Genomic DNA, 22057 nt, shown 5'->3' with positions numbered 1-22057 from the left:
TTTCAGTGCAAAGGAAGTGCGATGCTTATGGAGTGGAAAGGAATCCATTACCGTATTTTTCGCTCCATAGGGCGCACCGGACCATAGGGCGCACCTAGTTTTTAGGGGGGGAAATAAAGGGGGGATTATTTTTCCCCCCAGCCCCAAAGAGCAAAGAAGCCAAGACAGACAGTGGGATCCATCCCGCTGGCTGTCTTGGCTTCCTCTTTAGCCACGCACAACCTCTCCAGCCGGGAGAGGCTGCACGCGGCTTTGGCAGAAGCCAAGACAGCGAATGGGATGGATCCTGCTCGCTGTCTTTGCTTTGTTTTTAGCTGCGGGGCTGGGGTGGGGGAAGCCCGAGCTTCCTCCGACCCCAGCCCCCAGAACGGGTCCGAGAGCAGTGACGAGGTTGCGCGCAACCTCGCCTTCGCTTCCAGAGCTTGCTGTTATCCGCTCCCCGGGCTCCGAAGGCTTGCGGATAGCTTCCTGAAGCCTGGAGAGCGAGAGGAGTCGGTGCGCACCAACCCCTCTCGCTCTTCAGGCGTCAGCGAAAGCCTGCATTCGCTCCATAGGACGCACACACATTCCCCCTTCATTTTTGGAGGGGGGAAAGTGTGTCCTATAGAGCGAAAAATACAGTACCTATTGTTTGCAGACATCAGCAGCAAGAGTACCGATTATTTTGCTGGACAAATGTTCATTCCAGACATGGTGGCAATTTCCACTCTCTAACATCCCTATCCTAGGCCCTATATGGCCTAGGACCCTCGTACCTACGGGACCGCCTCTCCTGGTATGCCCCACAGAGAAACCTACGGTCTTCAAATAAAAACAGGCCACAGAGAAGTTAGGCTGGCCTCAACTAGAGCCAGGGCTTTTTCGGCTGTGGCTCCGATCTGGTGGAACACTCTGTCACAAGAGACCAGGGCCCTGCGGGACTTGACATCCTTCCGCAGGGCCTGCAAGACAGAGCTGTTCCACCAGGCCTTTGGCCAGGGCACAGCCTGACTCCCTCCCTCGGCAATCTTCGCAGAGCTCTGGCCCAATGGTTGCTAGTGGCTTGAATTAATTAATTTTTATAATGAATGATTTTAGAATGTTGTTTATGTTGTACTTTTGTACTGTTTTATTGTTGTTAGCCGCCCTGAGCCCGGCTTCGGCTGGGGAGGGCGGGATATAAATAAAATTTATTATTATTATTATTATTATTATTATTATTATTATTATTATTATAACTCAGGGAAAACACTGCTCTTTGAAACTTACTCCCAGGTGGGCGGGGTGGAGACAGACATTTCCAGGTGATAACTTCCAATTCCTTATTTTCTTTCAGCAAACAAGCTCTGTGAGCGCAATGCTTGTGTTGGTGAAACCGTTAACGGGACCTCGAGAACATATCATTGACCTGGAGCTGCTTACCGTCAACAGTATGAACTATCGGTCGAGTTCCGTGCTGAGATTAACGCTAATTGTAGGACCATATCCCTTTTAGCCTCTGCAACTAAACCACTCGCAAGCACCCACAGCAGCCAAAGAAATATTCCCTTAAATGAAGCACTTACGACTTTATTTATAGAATTTACGGGGTGTGTTTGTTTTGTTTTTTTAAAAGGGGAGGGAAAGCCCCTTTATTAAGGAAATTAGTACTTGTAACCACGCTGTTATGCTTATAATTCAAGAGTAGGATATGTGTTTCAGCAATATAACCTGGGCACTGCAAACCTTCTGTATAAAGATGGCATTTCTCCCCACCCGATTCCTCGCGCACGTAAGTCGCACACCGACTGCACAGCAGCGCTATTCCCACTGAGAAGAGTGGGGTCGTACCCACTGGCTTTGCCCCAGACCCTCATGTGTTCGATGGAAGTGGTGGAAGAGCGCTGTGCATATGGAAACCGCACGTGCGTTGGCTCTGTGCGCGCACCACGGAGGACCCCAACCACAGAGGCTTTCCAATCGCATGAAAGAGTTTTCATGCATAACTGGGGTCCAGCCACACCTTCCACTGAATACACAGAGGTTGGGGAGACACAAGGACAAGGCCAGAGACCAAAATCTCACCCCTCCCTCCCCCAATGCGTTCAGTCATCACGGTTTGGAAATGAGAATATGGCTATAATTGTTGCCTTTCTCATTTTCTTTCTAGAATAGCAGGACATCACCTTCAAATACAGACTGTTTTATCCACAGACACCACCAAAAACGTAAAAATTTGTTTTGACTGAGAGCTAACACTTTTCTGTTACAGTCATACTTCGGATTAAAGATGCTTCAGGTTAAATCTTTTCAGGTTGCGACCCGGAAGTACCAGAAAGGGTTACTTCCGGGTTTCGCCACTTGTGCATGTGCAGAAGCTCAAAATGGCGTCTCGCGCATGCGCAGAAGCGGAGAATCGTGACCCGTGCATGTGCAGGCGCGGGTTACGTTCTGCTCTGGTTGCAAATGGGGCTCCGGAACGGATCCCGTTCGCAACCAGAGGTACCACTGTATGAGATCCTGAGTTGGATAGTGTTTCACCTATTCCCACTGATTTTTTATGGGGAAATGAGCCCAGCGCAGATGTTCTTCTGTTTGCACGGGCTGCCCTGCTTACTTCAATGGAAGAAGCCCAATTTCAAGTACCAATGGTACCTCAGGTTAAGTACTTGATTCGTTCCGGAGGTCTGTTCTTAACCTGAAACTGTTCTTAACCTGAAGCACCACTTTAGCTAATGGGGCCTCCTGCTGCTGCCACGCCACCGGAGCACGATTTCTGTTCTTATCCTGAAGCAAAGTTCTTAACCTGAAGCACTATTTCTGGGTTTGCATAGTCTATAACTTGAAGCGTATGTAACCTGAAGCGTATGTAACCCGAGGTACCACTGTACGTTCATCTGTAGACGTGGGTGAAATAGTACTGCTAGCGTACCCAAGAGCTTCGTGTGCACATTGAAGCACACCTGCAGGGTGAGACCCAGCCAGAGAGGGCCACTTTTGATGTCCCAATGACGTTTAAAATCAGCGGGACTCGAATGCACTTTGTACTGGCTGGACAGCGCTCTTGGGTTCAAAAGCCTGGTGATCATAGAAGCTATGAGGGAGGGAATCTTTTACAGACCAAGGGCCACAGCCCCTCGTCAGAAGCCTCCCAAGGGCCACATGGTAGTGGTGGGTAGGGCCAGCTGCAAAAGAGGGTGTCCCAGAGGCAGTGGCGTAGCGTGGGTTGTCAGCACCCGGGGCAAGGCAAGTAATTTGCGCCCCCTAACCCATGGATTTGCGCCCCCTAACCCGTGGATTTGCACCCCCTAACCCTAACCCCCAGATGTTGCGCCCGGTGCGGCCGGCCCCCCCTGCACCCCCACGCTATGCCACTGCCCAGAGGGGAAGGCGAGTAAAGCAACAGATGTGACTCCTGCCTTTGTACAGCAAGACAACTTTTCAGCCATGCAGAGGTCTGTGTTTTCGACGCAGAAACTCATTCATATGCCTCGCCATCCTCCACTGAGGCATCATCACAGTTCAAGTGTGCATTTCAGCGAGGCAAAAGCACTTGGGCAGGGGGCAGTACAGGACCGATAATAGGTGTGGCCTGAGAAGAGGGTGTGGCCTAGGCAGAGTTCCAAGGGCCTGATACAGGGGAACGGAGGGCGACATTTGGCATTCAGATTGTATGTTTCCCACTCCTGCCATAGGTGTTGCTGTGTATTCTGTGGTCTGTGTTTGCCTGAGCTTGAGTCTGGACTAAGGATTCTGAGCCCCTGTGTTCTGATTCGATACATGATATCCAATCACAGAACATTTCAGGATTTGGGCCTCTGCCATTGGCCCTTAAACTCTGAGTTATGACTCGCAGCTTGGAAGTTTAGACAGCCAATCACATGGGGAGTGGGAGTGGCCCAGGCCTTCAGAAATGTATATAAGCAGTTGCTTTGCCCTTGTTGTCCAGTTCTGTAGTTCAATAAAGGTTGTTGCTGTTATTACTGTGTCTTGCCTCGTGGGAACCCACCTACACTTCAGGTGGTTTATTTGTACATCCCATTATCCGCAAACCCACGTTGTGCTCAAAGTGCTTCAATCAGAACAGGCCGTTCAAATGATCGACTCCCGCCCGGAAACCTATGTCCCCACTGTGGAAGGATGTGTAGATCCAGAACTGGCCTCCACAGTCACCTACGGACACACCGTTAAGACCACCTAACACCGTTAAGAGATCTAACAGTAAGATAGCTCGCCCACATTAAACAATGTGGATAGAGGTTATAAAAAAAGAAGAATTACCGTATTTTTCGCTCTATAAGACGCACCAGACCACAAGATGCACCTAGTTTTTGGAGGAGGAAAACAGGAAAAAAAATATTCTGAATCTCAGAAGCCAGAACAGCAAGAGGGATCGCTGCGCAGTGAAAGCAGCAATCCCTCTTGCTGTTCTGGCTTCTGGGATAGCTGCGCATCCTGCATTCGCTCCATAAGACACACACACACATTTCCCCTTACTTTTTAGGAGGGAAAAAGTGAGTCTTATAGAGCACAAAATACGGTAATTCCTCAGACAGCTATTTTTTCTCTCCTATTCGATTTTTGTGTTCTTGTTGTTTAACTGATCTGGGATTAATGAGCACCATAAAGAGAAAATAGTTCGCACTGGGTGTTTCCATACCACTTGTTACCATTTTATCTTTTCCAAGAAAAATGGGACATAAGGAAGAAGCTTTGCCAACAATGAGTGAGGCTCCCACTGGAAAGACAACATCATTTGGAGAAATGTTTCTTCCTGAGTATTGTTCCTTGCTTCTTTCTAGTTCCTGAGCAAAGGAGGGGGTGGGGGAATATGTTTGTATACTAAGATCCCCCAATTGAAAAAACAGCTGCTTCTACGTTCTTCTCTTTTTCTTTTTTAAACCATTTTTGGCTTTGACTTGTGTTGTGTTTTTTTTCAGAATTTGGGATCCAAGAGCTGGCTCCCCTTTGTTAAACTTTCTACAATACAGCAGTGCCTTACTCATCCTATATATCTGTTTTATAACTCAGATTTGCAATTCTAAATGTACAGTGTTCATTTAAAAAAAAAAACGGTAGTAAAACCTGGAACTGAATACATCCCTTTGTAATATGTAAAACCTTCTCCTGTTTCTTCATCGAAAAACCATAATGAAGTCTTTGATGTACAATTTTTTATAAAAAATAAAGAAATAAGTAAATAAACCTGTTTTTAGTGGACTTGCTTTGTCTTGCGAGTTATTTTATCTTAAAAGGACAGCTCAAAGAAACCATATCAGCAGCTGGTATATGTCAGTGGATTGTGTTGCTAATGTGAAAGAAACACACAAGTTTACATCAGCTGCACATCTGCCTGTGACTTCGTAGTGGGAGAGAGCATCTTCCCTGAATCATTCAGAAAAGGGACAATTGAGAACAGGAAAAATGCTTCCTGTCAATGTATTGCATGTTTATTGATTGAATTTGTATCCCACCCTTCCCAGGGCACAGACAGATACACAATTTTAAAACAAAGGAAAAGCATTCTAAAACAGATTAAAAAATTCAAAAAGCAATTACAATTACAATTTTTAGTCTACCTATTGATCACAGGGTTGCTAGGAACAACCAGTCAGTCACCTGGGAATGTTTTCAAATGCCTCTTGAAAGTTAACAATGAAGGAGACAGGCACACCTCACTAGGGAAGGCATTACATCACCATGGAACCACCACCGAAAAGGTCCTGTCACACATCAGCACCAGCAAACATTAGCAAAGGGACTTATACCCAACTAAGGTGGCACTTACTGCCTCTGTGTTCCACTGCCCAAAATTCATATGGGACTTCTTAAAAATGATAATATTGCAAACTGCTGCGGAAATGTGGACAACAGAACTCATAGGCTGGACAAATGGACCGTTTCTGTTAAGATACCTGTGGCTCTGGTTGGCAGATCTTGCGGTTTTTTGTGAAAAACAAAGTAGATCCCATGAGCCCAGAGTTCGCCTGCCTTCCTATATGCACTATAATAATAATACAGTGGTACCTCGGGTTACAGACGCTTCAGGTTACAGACTCCACTAACCCAGAAATAGTACCTCGGGTTAAGAACATTGCTTCAAGATGAGAACAGAAATTGCGCGGCAGCGGTGCGGTGGCAGCGGGAGGCCCCATTAACTAAAGTGGTACCTCAGGTTAAGAACAGTTTCAGGTTAAGAATGGACCTCCAGAACGAATTAAGTTCTTAAACCGAGGTACCACTATAATAATAATTTATTATTTATTTCCCCAGCCACTCTGGGCAGCTTCAAACAAAGTATTAAAATACAATGGTCTGTTAAACATTAAAAGCTTCCCTAAAGAGGGCTGCCTTCTAAAAGTCTAGTAGTTGTTCTTTTCTCTGACATCTGGTGGGAGGGCGTTCCACAGGGTGGGTGCCACCACCGAGAAGGCCCTCTGCCTGGTTCCCTGTAACTTGGCTTCTCGCAGTGAGGGAACCGCCAGAAGGCCCTCGGCGCTGGAGCTCAGTATCCGGGCAGAACGATGGGGGTGGAGACACTCCTAAGCCACTTTAAAATAGCAACCGACACAGGGCCCATTCCCCTTTCATCTGCCTCTCTTTGCTTCTGCCACTATCAAAGATCGTGGGCCTTAAAATAGGGCCGATTGTAAAATGCTGCCTCTTCCCAGAAACGTGGATGCTGGCGGTAAATATAGAAGCCTTGAGTAAACAAGACTCTCGTGGACATAGTAACCGAGTTCATTCACTTCTTTGAGACCACCTGAACATGAGTCTAATGGGATTATTATGTTTGGAAGTCTTAAAAAACAGGAGTTTACTGTTGAAATCCGTTTCCATGGCAGCGGGCTGTTGCTTATGTTTTGAAAAGGCCAAATACGTTTCTAACTTTATAACTCTTCGGCTCAACTGCAGCCCAGCTGCTTCCCCCATCGTATGTTCTGCATATGGGAGCCCCCCCACTCCACCCCAGGGAGGAGAGCCTCCTCTTACTTGAATTATTTTTAACGCCCTCGCATTTCTATCACAAACCATCATCCCTGCTGGATGGCAGATTTCCATATTTCCCAGCTGGGGGAACACCTGCACGATATAAGCCGCATCTGGTTGTTGTTGGGGGCAGGGGGTGGGCCACGGGGGGAGGCAAATCTTATTTCATCTGGTCAGCAGAGTAAATTATTGTCACTATTGAAAGGAGAGAGGGTGCGGGTGGGGAAATATATCAACTGCTTTTTCTATTTAGGCAAAAGCAGATGTTAAACAGGGCTTGTTTATTTTGTGCGGGCTTGTGTATACGTTAGCAAAAGGCAGGGCCTTTTGGTAAAAATTGGGAGCTTTGAGCCGTCTCCGGCTAGGAATAATATTATGCAGTTGCTCAGTTAAGGGCTTTTGTCCATGTACTTCATGCGCCACCCTGATCGTTGCTGACGGATGCAAATTGAAAGAGGAGTGATGCGCTGCCCCCCACAGATGCCATGTTTTGAATTGCGTATAAAGACAGTTTCTGAAAAATGGCTGAGGACCATCCGGCGATTAGCCTAACCATTAACATTTAGGATCCTTGGAGAAACAAATAAGCTCCAATAACACCTTTTGCTCTGAATTCTCTGCTGATAACAGACCCTGATGTTGGGAAAGATTGAGGGCACAAGGAGAAGGGGACGACAGAGGACGAGATGGTTGGACAGTGTTCTCGAAGCTACCAGCATGAGTTTGACCAAACCGCGGGAGGCAGCGGAAGACAGGAGTGCCTGGCGTGCTCTGGTCCATGGGGTCATGAAGAGTCGGAGACAACAAAACAACAACAACATCTTTTGCTCTGAATTCTCTGCTGATAACAGGCTGGACGGTCCCTTGAAGCAAAGAACAGGCAGCGACCGTTTTAGGGACGTCCAATATATCACACTGAAGCCAGAAGTGACCTGGAAACGTCACCAAAGAAAGTAGAAGGCGAAGGGTGTATAAGGAAGTTCCATAAGTGTTCTTATATCAGCAAAGGTGGCAGGTGGCGCTGTGGTCTAAACCACTGAGCCTCTTGGGCTTGCCAATCAGAAGGTCGGCAGTTCGAATCCCCACGACGGAGTGAGCTCCCATTGTTCTGTCCCAGCTCCTGCCAACCTAGCAGTTCAAAAGCACACCAGTCTGAGTAGATAAATAGGTACCGCTGTGGCGGGAAGGTAAACGGTGTTTCCGTGCGCTTTGGCTTCCGTCACAGTGTTCTGTTGCATCAGAAGCGGTTTAGTCACGCTGGCCAAATGACCCAGAAAGCTGTCTGTAGACAAACGCCGGCTACCTCGGCCTGAAAGCGAGATGAGCGCCGCAACTCCATAGTTGCCTTTGACTGCACTTAGCCATCCAGGGGTCCTTTAAAGGTAAAGGACCCCTGACCATTAGGTCCAGTCGCGGACAACTCTGGGGTTGCACGCTCATCTTCCTCTATGAGCCGAGGGAGCCGGCGTTTGTCCACAGACAACTTCCAGGTCATGTGGCCAGCATGACTAATCCGCTTCTGGTGAACCAGAGCAGCACACGGAAACGCCGTTTACCTTCCCGCCAGAGTGGTACCTATTTATCTACATGCACTTGACGTGCTTTCGAACTGCTAGGTGGGCAGGAGCTGGGACCGAACAATGGCAACTTACCCCGTTGCGGGGATTCGAACCACCGACCTTCTGATTAGCAAGCCCTAGGCTCAGTGGTTTAGACCGCAGCGCCATCCACGTCCCTTAGGGGTCCTTTACCTTTACCTTTATATGAGCCTATGAAGCCAGTACTTCCCGCTGCCCATCCTGAGGGTGTGGCATGACCATTTTCTGATTTGGAGGACTCCACTGTAGAAGACCCAGGAAGGTCTGGACTCCTCTATTCTGTCGCAGTAAAGGGGTGGCACGGAGGGAGAAAGAAAACAGGGTGGCGGACAAAAAATGTAGCACAAACACTTTGGGCTCTAATTCTTTCCTACATCCTCTGCGGTCCCCCAACTCAATTTCTGCTAAGTTGTGGGTGAACATATCAGACGACACAGCGATTCTTCAAACAGCTCTTGTTTATTCACAGGCCAGAACTGAACTGAACTGAAGGGTTCAGCCAGCCTGCTTATATAGAGCTCCAGTACAACGCAACTGTAACAACTTTCTGTAACTATCCAATCACTGAACGTCACTTTCGTTCCCTTATTTGCATATGTGGACCTGAACTATCTACAGTATCCCCCTGCTGGCCCAGGGTGAGAACTTCAGTACATAACAATTTCCCCAAAGGAAATGTAGCTTTAACCTAAAGGGCCCCTGCCCTTGTTCTGATTCTTAAGGGGAGTCCCCAAAACGTCTGAAATGTCAGAAAGCCAGTGACAATCTGGTAAGTGGTACAGAGTTTGGGCTGGACAGTTTAACATCTGGATAAGACTTCAAGGCTCAATGTAACTTTGGGTAGGTGGGTGGGTGTGACCGTGAGGCTGTCTGAGTGCGGTTGTGTATGCGAGAGAGAAATAATCCACCCAAAACTCAGTACAGTGGTACCTCGGGTTACATACGCTTCAGGTTACATACGCTTCAGGTTACAGACTCCACTAACCCAGAAATAGTGCTTCAGGTTAAGAACTTTGCTTCAGGATGAGAACAGGAATCGTGCAGCGGCGGCGCAGTGGCAGCAGGAGGCCCCATTAACTAAAGTGGTACCTCAGGTTAAGAACAGTTTCAGGTTAAGAACGGACCTCAGGAACAAATTAAGTACTTAACCTGAGGTACCACTGTACGCAGTTTTTATTTTTTTAAAAAAAATAGTGCCTCCAAATGGTTTCTATAAATGACGGCAAGCAAGTTTCCCCCTCCTTCCAAATCCGGAGCTGTGTTTAGTGTCCTGGGGCCTTTTATCTTTTAATCCTAATATTTAACAAGGCTATTTTTGTCTCATGAGATCTTTTAAAATAACAACAACAGCAAAATAAGGATCTGGCGAAGGGCTGAAGCGAGCGAGGAAATGCGAAGCAACATGTTGAGGCCTTATTGAGAGGCACTGGCTGTTTTATACACAGAGAAAAGAGTCAGGAGGATCAAAAATAGTAACACGAAACCTTAATGGGAGAGGAAGAGCTCTGTCTTTGCTCTGGAATGCTTTATAAAGGGGGAAGCCCGAAATTATCCATTTCAAATCTTTAATCAAGCACTAAAAACATTCACAGAATTCTGGATAAGTCTGTTATGGGTCTAGAGAGTTCCATTTCATACACACACACTATGAATTATGATATTTTATAATGCCACCCAGAAAGATTTCCTTTTAACTGGAGTGCACCCGTCTATGTGTAGCTCTGCCAGCCTGTAGATGCAAATGGGCACCTCTCTCGAATGCCAACATTCCTGGGGAGCCAGCCTAAATTTTCTGAATGTCTTGGAAGGAGAGAGTCTGTGCTTTTGGAGAATAGAGGCACCTTGGCAGTTTGTTGGCTGGGAGACAATCTCTTACTTCCCCGGGGGCAGGATCAAAACCTTCACCAGATACTTGGGGGCAAAGACACAGTCTGCAAAAGACAAGGAACTGAAAATGCAAGAGCTACTGAATGGGGCAATGATGGAGTGGCACCCAGGATTAGAGACACGGGATAAATTTGGTTAACTTTGAATGCTTATATTAGGGGAAAGTGTGACAAGATGGCGTTCTGCACTACATCTGAGAGCAACAGCAGGCTAACTTTGTGGGCAGAGGGATTACCTGGCACAATGTCTGTTATGTACTGAAGTTCTCACCCTGGGCCAGCAGGGGATACTGTAGATAGTTTTCACTCAGGTCCACATATGCAAATAAGGGATTGAAAGTGACGTTCAGTGATTGGATAGTTACAGAAAGTTGTTGCTGTTGCATTGTAGTGGAGCTCTATATAAGCAGGCTGGCTGAACCCTTCAGTTCAGTTCTGTTCTGGCCTGTGAATAAACAAGAGCTGTTTGAAGAAACACTGATATGTTCACCCACAACTTAACAATGTCCTCTGGCACGTTGTTGCCATAACCCTGCCTTCCAGTATCTGCCACCTGAGGCAGCTGTCTCGCTCTGCCTAACAGTAGTGCCGGCCCCGATGCTCCGAGGTCAGGCAGTCAGATTTATTTGTTAGAAGCCACTGACTATCACAAAAATAGAAGCAGTGTAGAAGTACAGTGGTACCTCTGGTTACGAACTTAATTCGTTCCGGAGGTCCGTTCTTAACCTGAAACCGTTCTTAACCTGAGGTATCACTTCAGCTAATGGGGCCTTCCGCTGCCGCCGGAGCACGATTTCTGTTCTCATCCTGAGGTAAAGTTCTTAACCCGAGGTACTACTTCCAGGTTAGTGGAGTCTGTAACCTGAAGTGTTTGTAACCCGAGGTGTTTGTAACCTGAAGTACCACTGTACATTTCAACATTGATGGTCCCCAGCACATAGGACCCTATGCTATACATGTCTGATCTAAGGAAAACATAGGTGGAATCTATACACATATTTAAAAGTTTTGAAAAATACTTTGAATTTGGTATAGCTCGCTCTCGCCATCTAGTGTCACATTTGTATATTGCACGTTACAACACATTTAAAACGTTTTATTTGCAGCAGAGTCCATAGAAAACTTTTATGCAGTGTATTTATCTCTATCCATCAACATGTTTTTCTCCCTCTGGGGAATTTCTTTAAGAAATTTATCCCTAGGAGAATTCTATAGGGAGTAATATGACTTCTACGTTCAGGTTTTCCAGACATATCCAGGATACATCTGTCGGAAATAGTGTCCGGGTGGAATTTCCGGAAATCGTGAAAATGTCCTGGAATACCTGGACATATGACAACCCATACAGAATGTTGGAAGTGTTGATCTTTTCGCAAATTTCCTTAAAAATAGCTCAAAAACTTCAAATTTTTTGGAGATTTTTTTTTCAAAACCCTACACATAATGAACAATATTTTTCACTCCTCCCTGGCCCCAGGTACACAAATGATGTATGGGTGTAGGAGAATTTCAATTCAGTTCACATTTAAAGATGAATCTGTCAGCTTTGCATTCCCTGTAGAAATGTGAAGAACTGAATTTAAAATTGGAAAAATGAGAAATCGAGGGAAAGTAAACTGTCACGCCCTTCCATCCCTATGAAACAGGCTGTGAGCATAGTGTGAAATCGCAAAGCTGTAAATAGATTCCTCAGCACATTAATTGGTGATTCAAATAAGTAATCTGGAAGACCATAATCTCAGTGCACAAAATTAATAAAAATGGATTAGCTCAGTGGTGCTTTTCTTAATGAAGAAGAGGAAGAGGAGGAGGAGGAGGAGGTGAAGAAGAAGAAGAAGAAGAAGACGAAGAAGAAGAAGAAGAAGAAGAAGAAGAAGAAGAAGAAGAAGAAGAAGAAGAAGAAGAAGAAGAAGAAGAATTTATTATTTATACCCCACCCATCTGGCTAGGTTTCCCCAGCCACTCTGGGTGGTTTCCACCGAATATTAAAAACAGTACAGCATCAGACATTAAAAACTTCCCTAGACAGGGCTGCCTTCAGTTGTCTTTTAAAAGTAAAATAGTTGTTTATTGCCTTGACATCTGCTGGGAGGGCATTCCACAGGGCAGGTGCCACTACTGAGAAGGCCCTACTAAGGAGGAGGAGGAGAAGATGAAGGAGAAGAAGAAGATCAGTACTTTGCTCTTCAGGGCTGGCTCACCCATGAGGCAAGGTGAGGCAACCGCCTCAGGCGGCAGAATCCACAGGGGCAGCAGTTCCAGCCTCCAAGGAATGCATTGCCCACAGCCTCCTCCTCAGTTGCCCTGCCATGGCCCCTCTACAGCGGGCTCTTGGCAGATAGGACGTGCTGCTGGTCTCCTGTCACCCCTAAGGAGGAAATGGCAGGGACTGCCCTCTGGCAGGGGTGCCAACTTGAATAAAATATTGGGGGGGGGGGCAGTTAAGCCCTGTCCCGCCTAATCAATCACAAGACATGGAGCTCACACGCCTTTGGAATGGCAGTGCCTATCAACTTGGGGGTGCCCCCTCAAATATTTTATTGGGGGGCTGAAGGGACTCGGCTCGTAGGAGTTGGCTCCTATGCCCTCTGGCATCTCTTGGGCTCTGCACCCACCCAGTATAATTCAGAGTGGTCCCCTTTCCCGCTGCGGCGGCCTTTGATTTCCACTTCAACTGACATGTTAGGTTGATTTGATTCCCCGCTTCTTGTTCCCAACGTAGATCTTCACTCAACTCTTTCTTCCCTGGTGAGGAGCTGCCATTTTGTGGTTCACCTCAGGTGCCCAAATGTATTGGGCTGGCCCTGTTGCTCCCATGTTAAGGACTTGAAAAACACGCTGAATGTGTGAAGTTTGGGGGCGATTGAGTGGCTTGTAAACCGAGCATGTGTGTTATGCAGTTGTGCTGCAAATTAACTTAATGCAAAGATTTCAAAGTGGTTTACCCAGTTTGCCCTCCATCATGCAAGCGACAAACAATTATCTTGGGATTTCCTGTGCAACAGTAAAATAAAAACCTGATGCATCTTCTTTTCTCCAAAAGCTCTGCCAGAACAGCCAGAATGTTCGATAATAAAATTGGAAAATTATTATGATGATTTAAAATAATCCTAATATGTTTCTTTATTGGAATGGGCATGGTCAAAGACAGGGGGCAGTGAGTAAAGGAAGGTACTTTAAAATATAAAAGTCTGTGGTGGATTTTATATTCCTGCTCACAGCCGCAGTTGGATGTCTATATTGTCTTGCGAAATTTTCCTTTGCAGGTGTGGTGAAATTCTTGGAAGTGGCTCCGATGATATATGGGTTCAGTATGTAGTGTTACATTCCACTGATAGACCGATTTGTTTTGATGTTGTCATAGATCTTGGTCTCCATGGATGTGGCTAAAAATTGCGCCTCGAGGCACCGAAGCAAGTCTGTATGTTCTCCTCAGGCCAAGGAAACATTTTTAAAGGGCTGTCAGCTGTGAAGAGAGCAGACCCCCACCCCCACCCCAACATCAGTAGCGTGTGAAGCTGGAATTCATAGGAATTTCTCTCAGGTAACTCACCTGGGACAAAAGGCCAGGAAAGGGAACGGGCGGACGTCCCTGAGGGGGTAAAAGCCAAGTAAGGGGGATGGAGAGGACAGAGGTGTATAAAATGATGCATAGCAATGTACTAAATCATGGGTAGGCAAACTTAGGCCCTAGGGTCGGATCCGGCCCAATCACCTTCTGAATTATACACATTTTAAAAGGGCATAGGATGTGTCAAGAGTTCAGCCCACACTCGAGTAGGACCCTGGCAGAGACACATGCCCGATTGACATGTTCTCTCCGTTCCTGGTTGATCGTTCAGGATCGTTCACTTCCCACTTTGTGAAGTCAAAACATAAGCCGTCATGTGATAGACAACAATCCCAGGACTGCAATCACAGAGCAGGAATTCTAACAGGATGATGGGAGTCGTATTGCAGCAATATCTGCAGGGGAACATTCCTCTCGCACTACTATATTATAAAATATAATATATAAATATGTATATAAACAATTTATAGACTGCTTGATTGTAACAAGAAGAAAACAACCCTCCAAGCAGTTTACAAAAACAATTGACAATAAAGCTAGCAGCAGAAGAGTTAAAAACAGCTAATGAAAGCATTCAAAAAATAATTAAAATCAGTGATAAGTTAAAAACAGATTAAAAACACATGTCCATATTCTACATATCTGCGCAGGCTTGCCTAAACAAAAATGTTTTAAGCAGGTGCTGGGGGGAAAGTACAGCAAAGCATTATGTTCCACAGATCGAAGCCGTCAAGTAAGGTGGTCTCGTAAGTAGTTTGGGGCTAGCAGCCATTGATAGCTTTACCTCCCTGAATTTGCCTAACCCCTTCTAAAGTTGTCTATGTTGGTGGCCATCGTGACATCTTGCGGGAGCAGATTCCACCATTTAACAGCACGCTGCGTGAAGTATACTCGGAGTTGAGTGTGAATTTCATGCTCTTTATTCAGCTCATAGTAGCAATGAATGAAACTTTCCCCAAAACGTCTCGCTATATATACATTATTTACACAATGCGCCCCGCGTGATTGGCTAATTCCGGGCTGCACCTGTAGGCCAATCAGGTTGTGGATTCACCTCCTCCAAAAGCCTGATTGGCTGCTCCTGCAGGCCAATCAGGTTGCTGATTCACTTCATCCAGGAGCCTGATTGGCTGCTCCTGCAGGCCAATCAGGTCGCTGATTCACTTCCACCTGGAGCTGGATTGGGTGGCTCCTGTGGACCAATCAGACTGCTGCATTCTGGATCCTATTGTTCTAGGATTCAGCTCAGTACATAACACTGCGATAAAAATGCCCTTCCTTTTGCCTGCCCTGAATCTTCCATCATCCAGCTTCATTGTGGATGACCGCAGTGTTGTGAGGAAGGGATGAAAACTTCTCTCTATTCATTTGAAGCTCACTGTGCATCATTTAGTATAGGGGTCAGCAAACTTTTTTAGCAGGGGCCAACCCACTGTTCCTCAGACCTTGTGGGGGGCTGGACTATATTTGGGGGGGGGGATGAACGAATTCCTATGCCCCACAAATAACCCAGAGACGCATTTTAAATAAAAGGACACATTCTACTCATGTAAAAACACGCTGATTCCGGGACCTCCAACACCTTTGCGGCAAAATCCGGGACACAATCTTCCGGGACGCCTTCTTACCATTTTTTCTCACATGAGAACAGCAGCCATTTTCAGCACCGTGATTTCATGCCATGATTCCCCCCCACCCCAAAAAAGTGCTTTTTGGGGCACGGTGTCCAGAAACACGTGTTTGGGGGCACCGCGTGATATCACAGCCCCCCAAAATGTGCTTTTGGAGGAGGCGATCACAGCGCAAAATCACATGATATCATTGCGTCCAAAATGGCCACCGTTCTCTCACAGGAAAAAAATGGGATGTTCTGGTTTTTCCACAGTCTCTGGTGACCTTCATGCCAAGGAAACTGGGCGCTAGGTAAGTCTTTCGTTACTGGAGATGGTCTTGCACACAACACTAGTCTTGTTAGCTTTTAAAGCGCCACAAGGGTTCATTAATGTTGTTTGCTACCACAGGCTAATGTAGCTGCCCCTCTGGAATCCGATATGCATTGAATTTCAGCACGAAGCAGCTCTTAACATTTAATTTCTGGCTTTCTGAATGTCCACTTTTAAGGCAGCGAGGTTTAAATGGAAAGCTGAGCGGGTAAGTAGTTTCTCTCTCTCTTCGAGTTGCTTAATGATTGCAATTCAAAGAACAAGCAACGTATCTCCTATTACACCCTAGGTTGCCATATGAGTGTTTTTACCATATGTACATATTACATCATGTGAATGTACAACAGGCTCCTCTGTTTGAGCTGATGGAAAAATCAGGAGGTCATTTTATATCACACAATACCCAAAGGCTGGGTGGTCTTCCAAAGCCAGAGGATTTGTCGCTATCAAAAGTATTTGTGGGGAGCTTTACAGTTTGTAAATCTGAGCTGCTACCCTACAAATGCTTTAGTAGTGTGTGTATTTTCCTGTTGTGGGAATACAAGGGGGCTATTCAAGGTTGCTAAATTAAGCAGATCCGAAAAGCTGCACAACCGCCTTTAGGCTGAGCTTCTCAGATGTTCTCCTGCAAGTATATCAGTTCAAATGCTTTTCTAAATATAAAATAAACAGTAACTCCATAAAATGAACAGGAACATACAAAGCTCCCTTGTAATAAATAAGTTAATGGGAATAGGTTTCTGGGGGAGAAACCTGATTTCTAGTATTTCTAAACTTCTCTCTCAAATTTTCTCTGGACCATGCATTATTTGATAAATATCTAATATGCCCCAACCCCACAGTCCTGTACCTTATTCTGGTGTCCATACCATCAGTGTTTAGGTCTTTCTGGCACGTGCGCTATAGCTCAGTGGGAGAGCATCTTTCTTGCATACAGAAGATCCTGAGCTGACATTTCCAGGTAAGACTGAGAATGTCCCTGCCTGATATCCTGGAGAGTTACTACCAGTCAGTGTAGAAAATACTGACTAGATGATCTGACTCAGGGTGGATCTACACACAGGAAAAGTAACGCTATATATAAGTCAGAAATTAAATCATTATAACAAAAAAAACCCGCTATGTAAAAATCACATAGAAATTGTTTTGCTCTCTGGCGCCATCTGCTGTTGCATGTTTTTAACACATTCAAAACATTTTTTGACTAATGTAGCTGAGTCCTCAGTATAAGGCAGCATGAGAAGCGTATTAGCTCATTCTGTCTGACAGTTTATTGATCCAATAATTTCCCATCTACTTTCAAACAGATCTTCAGACCTTCATCCAGGGTGCACGCCCTGTGGAACACCCTCCCATCAGATGTCAAACAGATAAACAACTACTTGACTTTTAAAAGACTATTATTATTATTTAGTGATGTATGGAAGTGAGAGCTGGACCATAAAGAAGGCTGATTGCCGAAGAATTGATGCTTTTGAATTATGGGGCTGGAGGAGACTCTTGAGAGTCCCATGGACTGCAAGAAGATCAAACCTATCCATTCTGAAGGAAATCAGCCCTGAGTGCTCACTGGAAGGACAGATCCTGAAGCTGAGGCTCCAGTACTTTGGCCACCTCATGAGAAGAGAAGACTCCCTGGAAAAGACCCTGATGTTGGGAAAGATGGAGGGCATAAGGAGAAGGGGACGACAGAGGATGAGATGGTTGGACAGTGTTCTTGAAGCTACCAGCATGAGTCTGACCAAACTGCGGGAGGCAGTGGAAGACAGGAGTGCCTGGCGTGCTCTGGTCCGTGGGGTCACGAAGAGTCGGACACGACTTAATGACTAAACAACAATTATTATTACAGTCAGACCTCTTCTTATGTCCCACCTCTGCTCGTGTCCATTTTGCTCACCGTCCGCAGCAAACCCGGAAGTAACCGGCGGGCTTGCCGCTGTTCACGCATGCGCAGGAGTGGCAATCACCATTCACACATGCGCAGAGGTGGGCAATCGCCGCCCACGCCTGCGCACAATGGTGCCTCTCCCAGCAACCCACTTTGACTTCCAGATGGGCCTCTGGAACAGATTGTGGTCCTGAGTAGAGGTTCCACTGTATTATTATTAGTGCGGAATCAGCCCTAAAAGGTGTGGGGGTTTTCTTTTTCTTCCTTTATTTTGCTGATTTTCAGTGGTTGCTGTTGCCATGCTTCATACTTAAATATCAAAAAAGAAAACATGTTCTTATCCTGGCTCAATAATCCCACCCAGCAGAGTGAAGTCACAGGCATTTTTGCATGGCAGGTAGAATTTATGAACTCTCGAGAAGGTCTTCTGAATGGCATTTGCATTTGGCAAGTTACTTGAGTGGCGGCTCCGGGTGGGTTTATCCTGGAACTGAAAAGCTAAAACCCTTTCCCATGCCTCTATTCCAAGTCTGATGAAACAAAAAAAAAAAAATGTTATGAGAACAATCCTGATGTTTTCATTTGGTTTTTCGTCCTACGCTGTTGGACTTACTAACAGGATTAGACTTACCACCGGAAGAGTTCAGCGTTCTGCTACCCCAAAGCCTTAAATTCTGCACTTATCAGGAATAATAATAATAATAATAATAATAATAATAATAATAATAATAATGATGATGATGTTTATTTATACCCCGCCCTCCCCAGCCAAGGCCGGGCTCAGGGCGGCTAACAAGCAATAATAAAAACAAGTTGAATGACTAGAACTTAAAAACAAAATTAAAATACAACATTAAAATATTGAAACATTAAAATGTAGCCTCATCGCAGGAGGAGAAAGGAAAAGATAAAAGAAAGGGGGGGTCAAATTGGCTCCAAGCCAAAGGCCAGGCGGAGCAACTGTCTTACAGGCCCTCCAGAAAGAAATCAAATCCTGCAGGGCCCTGGTCTCATGAGGCAGAGCGTTCCACCAGACCGGAGCCAGAGTTGAAAAGGCCCTGGCTCTGGTTGAAGCCAATCTAACTTCCTTAGGGCCCAGGACCACTAGAGTGTTGCTGTTTATGGACCTTAAGGTCCTCCGTGGGGCATACCGGGAGAGGCGGTCCTGTAGGTCCGAGGGTCCTAGGCCGTGAAGGGCTTTAAAGGTCAAAACCAGCACCTTAAATCTGACCCTGTACTCCACCGGGAGCCAGTGCAGCTGGAAAAGCACTGGGTGAATATGCTCCCATGGCAGAGACCCCGTGAGGAGCCTCGCTGCAGCATTCTGCACCCGCTGGAGTTTCTGGGACACCTTCAAGGGTAGCCCCACGTAGAGCGAATTACAGTAGTCAAGCCTGGAGGTGACCGTCGCATGGATCACTGAAACAGATGGGCCTACTCAAAGTGTTGATTCTTGTTCTGCTTGGCTTATCATATTGCCCAGTTCTTAGCAACCCTGCCTATGAGAAAAGTGGAGAATGTGGGATGTAACATCACAAAAGCAGACAAATACTACATTTCCTGTTTGCCTAGAGTGGACACACAGGGGAATGTTGCTCCAACCAGGAGGACTTCCTGTCACACCTGGCCTGGAGCATCCTCCCCCTGCGTCAGACCAGGTAGATGGGCATGACCCTGAGAGACCCCATAAAAGGACTGGTCACGCAGCCATCTTCCCTTCTCCTTCACTTTATTCCATCTTGATGCTTTTGCTGTCTGCTGGCTCTTAGCCAGCAGCACATGGGCTCAATCCCCATACGGGACGAACCCACATTCTCTTCTGTAACTACAGTGGTACCTCGGGTTACATACGCTTCAGGTTACATATGCTTCATCTTACATACGCTTCAGGTTACATATGCTTCAGGTTACAGACTCCGCTAACCCAGAAATATTACCTCGGGTTAAGAACTTTGCTTCAGGTTGATAACTGAAATCGTGCTCTGGCAGTGCGGCAGCAGCGGGAGGCCCCATTAGCTAAAGTGGTGCTTCAGGTTAAGAAGAGTTTCAGGTTAAGAACGGACCTCTGGAACGAATTAAACACTTAACCCGAGGTACCACTGTACAAGCTAAAGCCTTCCTTCAGGATCCTACTGTGAACTGAATGTAAGTAAACTTCTTATTACTTTCAAGAAAAGACTGTTGTGTCTTTATTCTTTTTTAAGAGGGAACAAAGGGAATTTGCCAGGATCAATCCAATCTGGACAAGCCAGACTGGATAGCTTAACCCAAGAGATTCTAACAAATCTACCAACTTCCTGCAATATACAAGGGAATGTACTCTGCTACCAGCTCTCTGGCGTAAGTGAGGAAAGATAATATTTAATCAATATAGCCTCTCCTACTATCCACAACATTCCCACAGAGGTGTTGCAGCAGAAGATCATCAGGTGGGGAAAGGTGCATCCCCTATGCGCCATTGGGAATGAGGAAGAAATTCAGGTTGGGTTGCTTTTTAAAGACGCTCCAAGTGTCCCAGTCCTGGAATTATAAAAGTCATCCTTGCTTCTGATTAGATCCTGGAATGACCCTATTTTTTATACCCCATTTATAATTTTGTAATTGAACCCAGCAGTCACGAAATTAAAAGACGCCTGCTTCTTGGGAGAAAAGCAATGACAAGCCTAGACAGCATCTTAAAAAGCAGAGACATCACCTTGCCAACAAAGGTCCGTATAGTTAAAACTCTGGTTTTCCCAGTAGTGATGTATGGAAGTGAGAGCTGGACCATCAAGAAGGCTGATCGCTGAAGAATTGATGCTTTTGAATTATGGTGCTGGAGTTGACTCTTGAGAGTCCCATGGACTGCAAGAAGATCAAACCTATCCATTCTGAAGGAAATCAGCCCTGAGTGCTCACTGGAAGGACAGATCCTGAAGCTGAGACTCCAATACTTTGGCCACCTCATGAGAAGAGAAGACTCCCTGGAAAAGACCCAGCTGCTGGGAAAGATTGAGGGCACAAGGAGAAGGGAACAACGGAGGACGAGATGGTTGGACAGTGTTCTCAAAGCTACAAGCATGAGTCTGACCAAACTGCGGGAGGCAGTGGAAGACAGAAGTGCCTGGCGTGCTCTGGTCCATGGGGTCACGAAGAGTCAGACACGACTAAATGACTAAACAACAACAACAACAATTGAACCCAGTTCATTTACTCCTGATTTTTCATCTTTCTTTTGACTTTATCATTGAAAGCTCCTTGTGTTGTATTTCTTATTTGGTTGTTGATGTCTGGCTTGTTTGTTTGTACTTTCTTTTCTTGTGTATTTTCTGTTTTTGTTTGTTAAGAAAAATTTAAAAAATTAAACAGTAATATATAAGCTGTCTTCAGAAGGAAGTTATCTTCTTTTTTGAGCCCTGTTAAAATCATGACCTGCCAAGCCTAGTCATAGAACAGCTATGCGGCAAAAGAATTTGAATTCTCCTTCTGCATCTGAAAGCTTTATGCAAGATGACATCTCTGGATTGCTGAAACTCTTCCTCGGTTCAAAATCCTTCTAAACTAAACTTCCCACCCCTCCCCAATTAAAAACTTCTGGGTGGTTTGCATTTTCCAGCTGCTGCTATCTGTGGCAACATATAAATCAGAAAGAAAAGGGAAACCCTGAAGCTCTCTTTCCTAATTCTCTTTCCTTGGAAGTTTGGTTTACACAGGATGAAAAGAAATATTCTTGGCAATGTGGGTGGGGCTGAACAGTTCCAGGAAAAAAGTGGGCCACCCAATTGATTTGAGGTTGGAAACAGTTCAGGTGAGCAGTATCTCCTGCATAAAGGCGTCAGGTGTTGTGGCTAAAATTTAGCGGGAAATCATTTACTCAGTCCAGATCTCCCCCTAATCTCAGATGGCTGGAAGGTGGCTCTTGTTACCCAAGAGAGGGAGGGCAAAAACTTAAGTCATCTAGGGTGCTATCAAACTAACTCATACTGTCTGCGCAAGAAAAACCACTTGCACTGTTAAGTTGTGGGTGAACATATCAGACAACACAGCAATTCTTCAAACAGCTCTTGTTTATTCACAGGCCAGAACAGAACTGAACTGAAGGGTTCAGCCAGCCTGCTTATATAGAGCTCCACTACAACGCAACAGTAACAACTTTCTGTAACTATCCAATCACTGAACATCACTTTCCATTCCTTATTTGCATATGTGGACCTGAGTGAAAACTATCTACAGTATCCCCTTGC

At 45.7% G+C, this 22057-nt stretch overlaps 1 protein-coding gene across 3 annotated transcripts in view; it reads left to right on the top strand.

The window, feature by feature from the left end:
* The window catches only part of EFEMP1 (EGF containing fibulin extracellular matrix protein 1), a 142802-nt gene that overhangs the window by 77601 nt on the left and 43144 nt on the right, over positions 1–22057 (top strand). For 2 of the 3 annotated variants that reach the window (XM_083494641.1, XM_083494642.1), the window contains one exon: positions 1316–1901. In XM_083494641.1, the coding sequence (XP_083350767.1) occupies positions 1316–1474 (159 nt within the window). In that variant the 3' untranslated portion in view covers positions 1475–1901. Of the gene's footprint in view, positions 1–1315; positions 2601–22057 lie in introns of those variants that run through there. The other variant, XR_014523576.1, reaches the window with a different exon arrangement.

This window comes from Podarcis liolepis (genome assembly GCF_965112155.1).
Source record: "Podarcis liolepis genome assembly, chromosome: 3".
Lineage (NCBI taxonomy): Eukaryota > Metazoa > Chordata > Lepidosauria > Squamata > Lacertidae > Podarcis > Podarcis liolepis.
The sequence above is the reverse complement of the archived record's forward strand: the minus strand, read 5'-3'. Positions and strand labels throughout refer to the sequence as shown.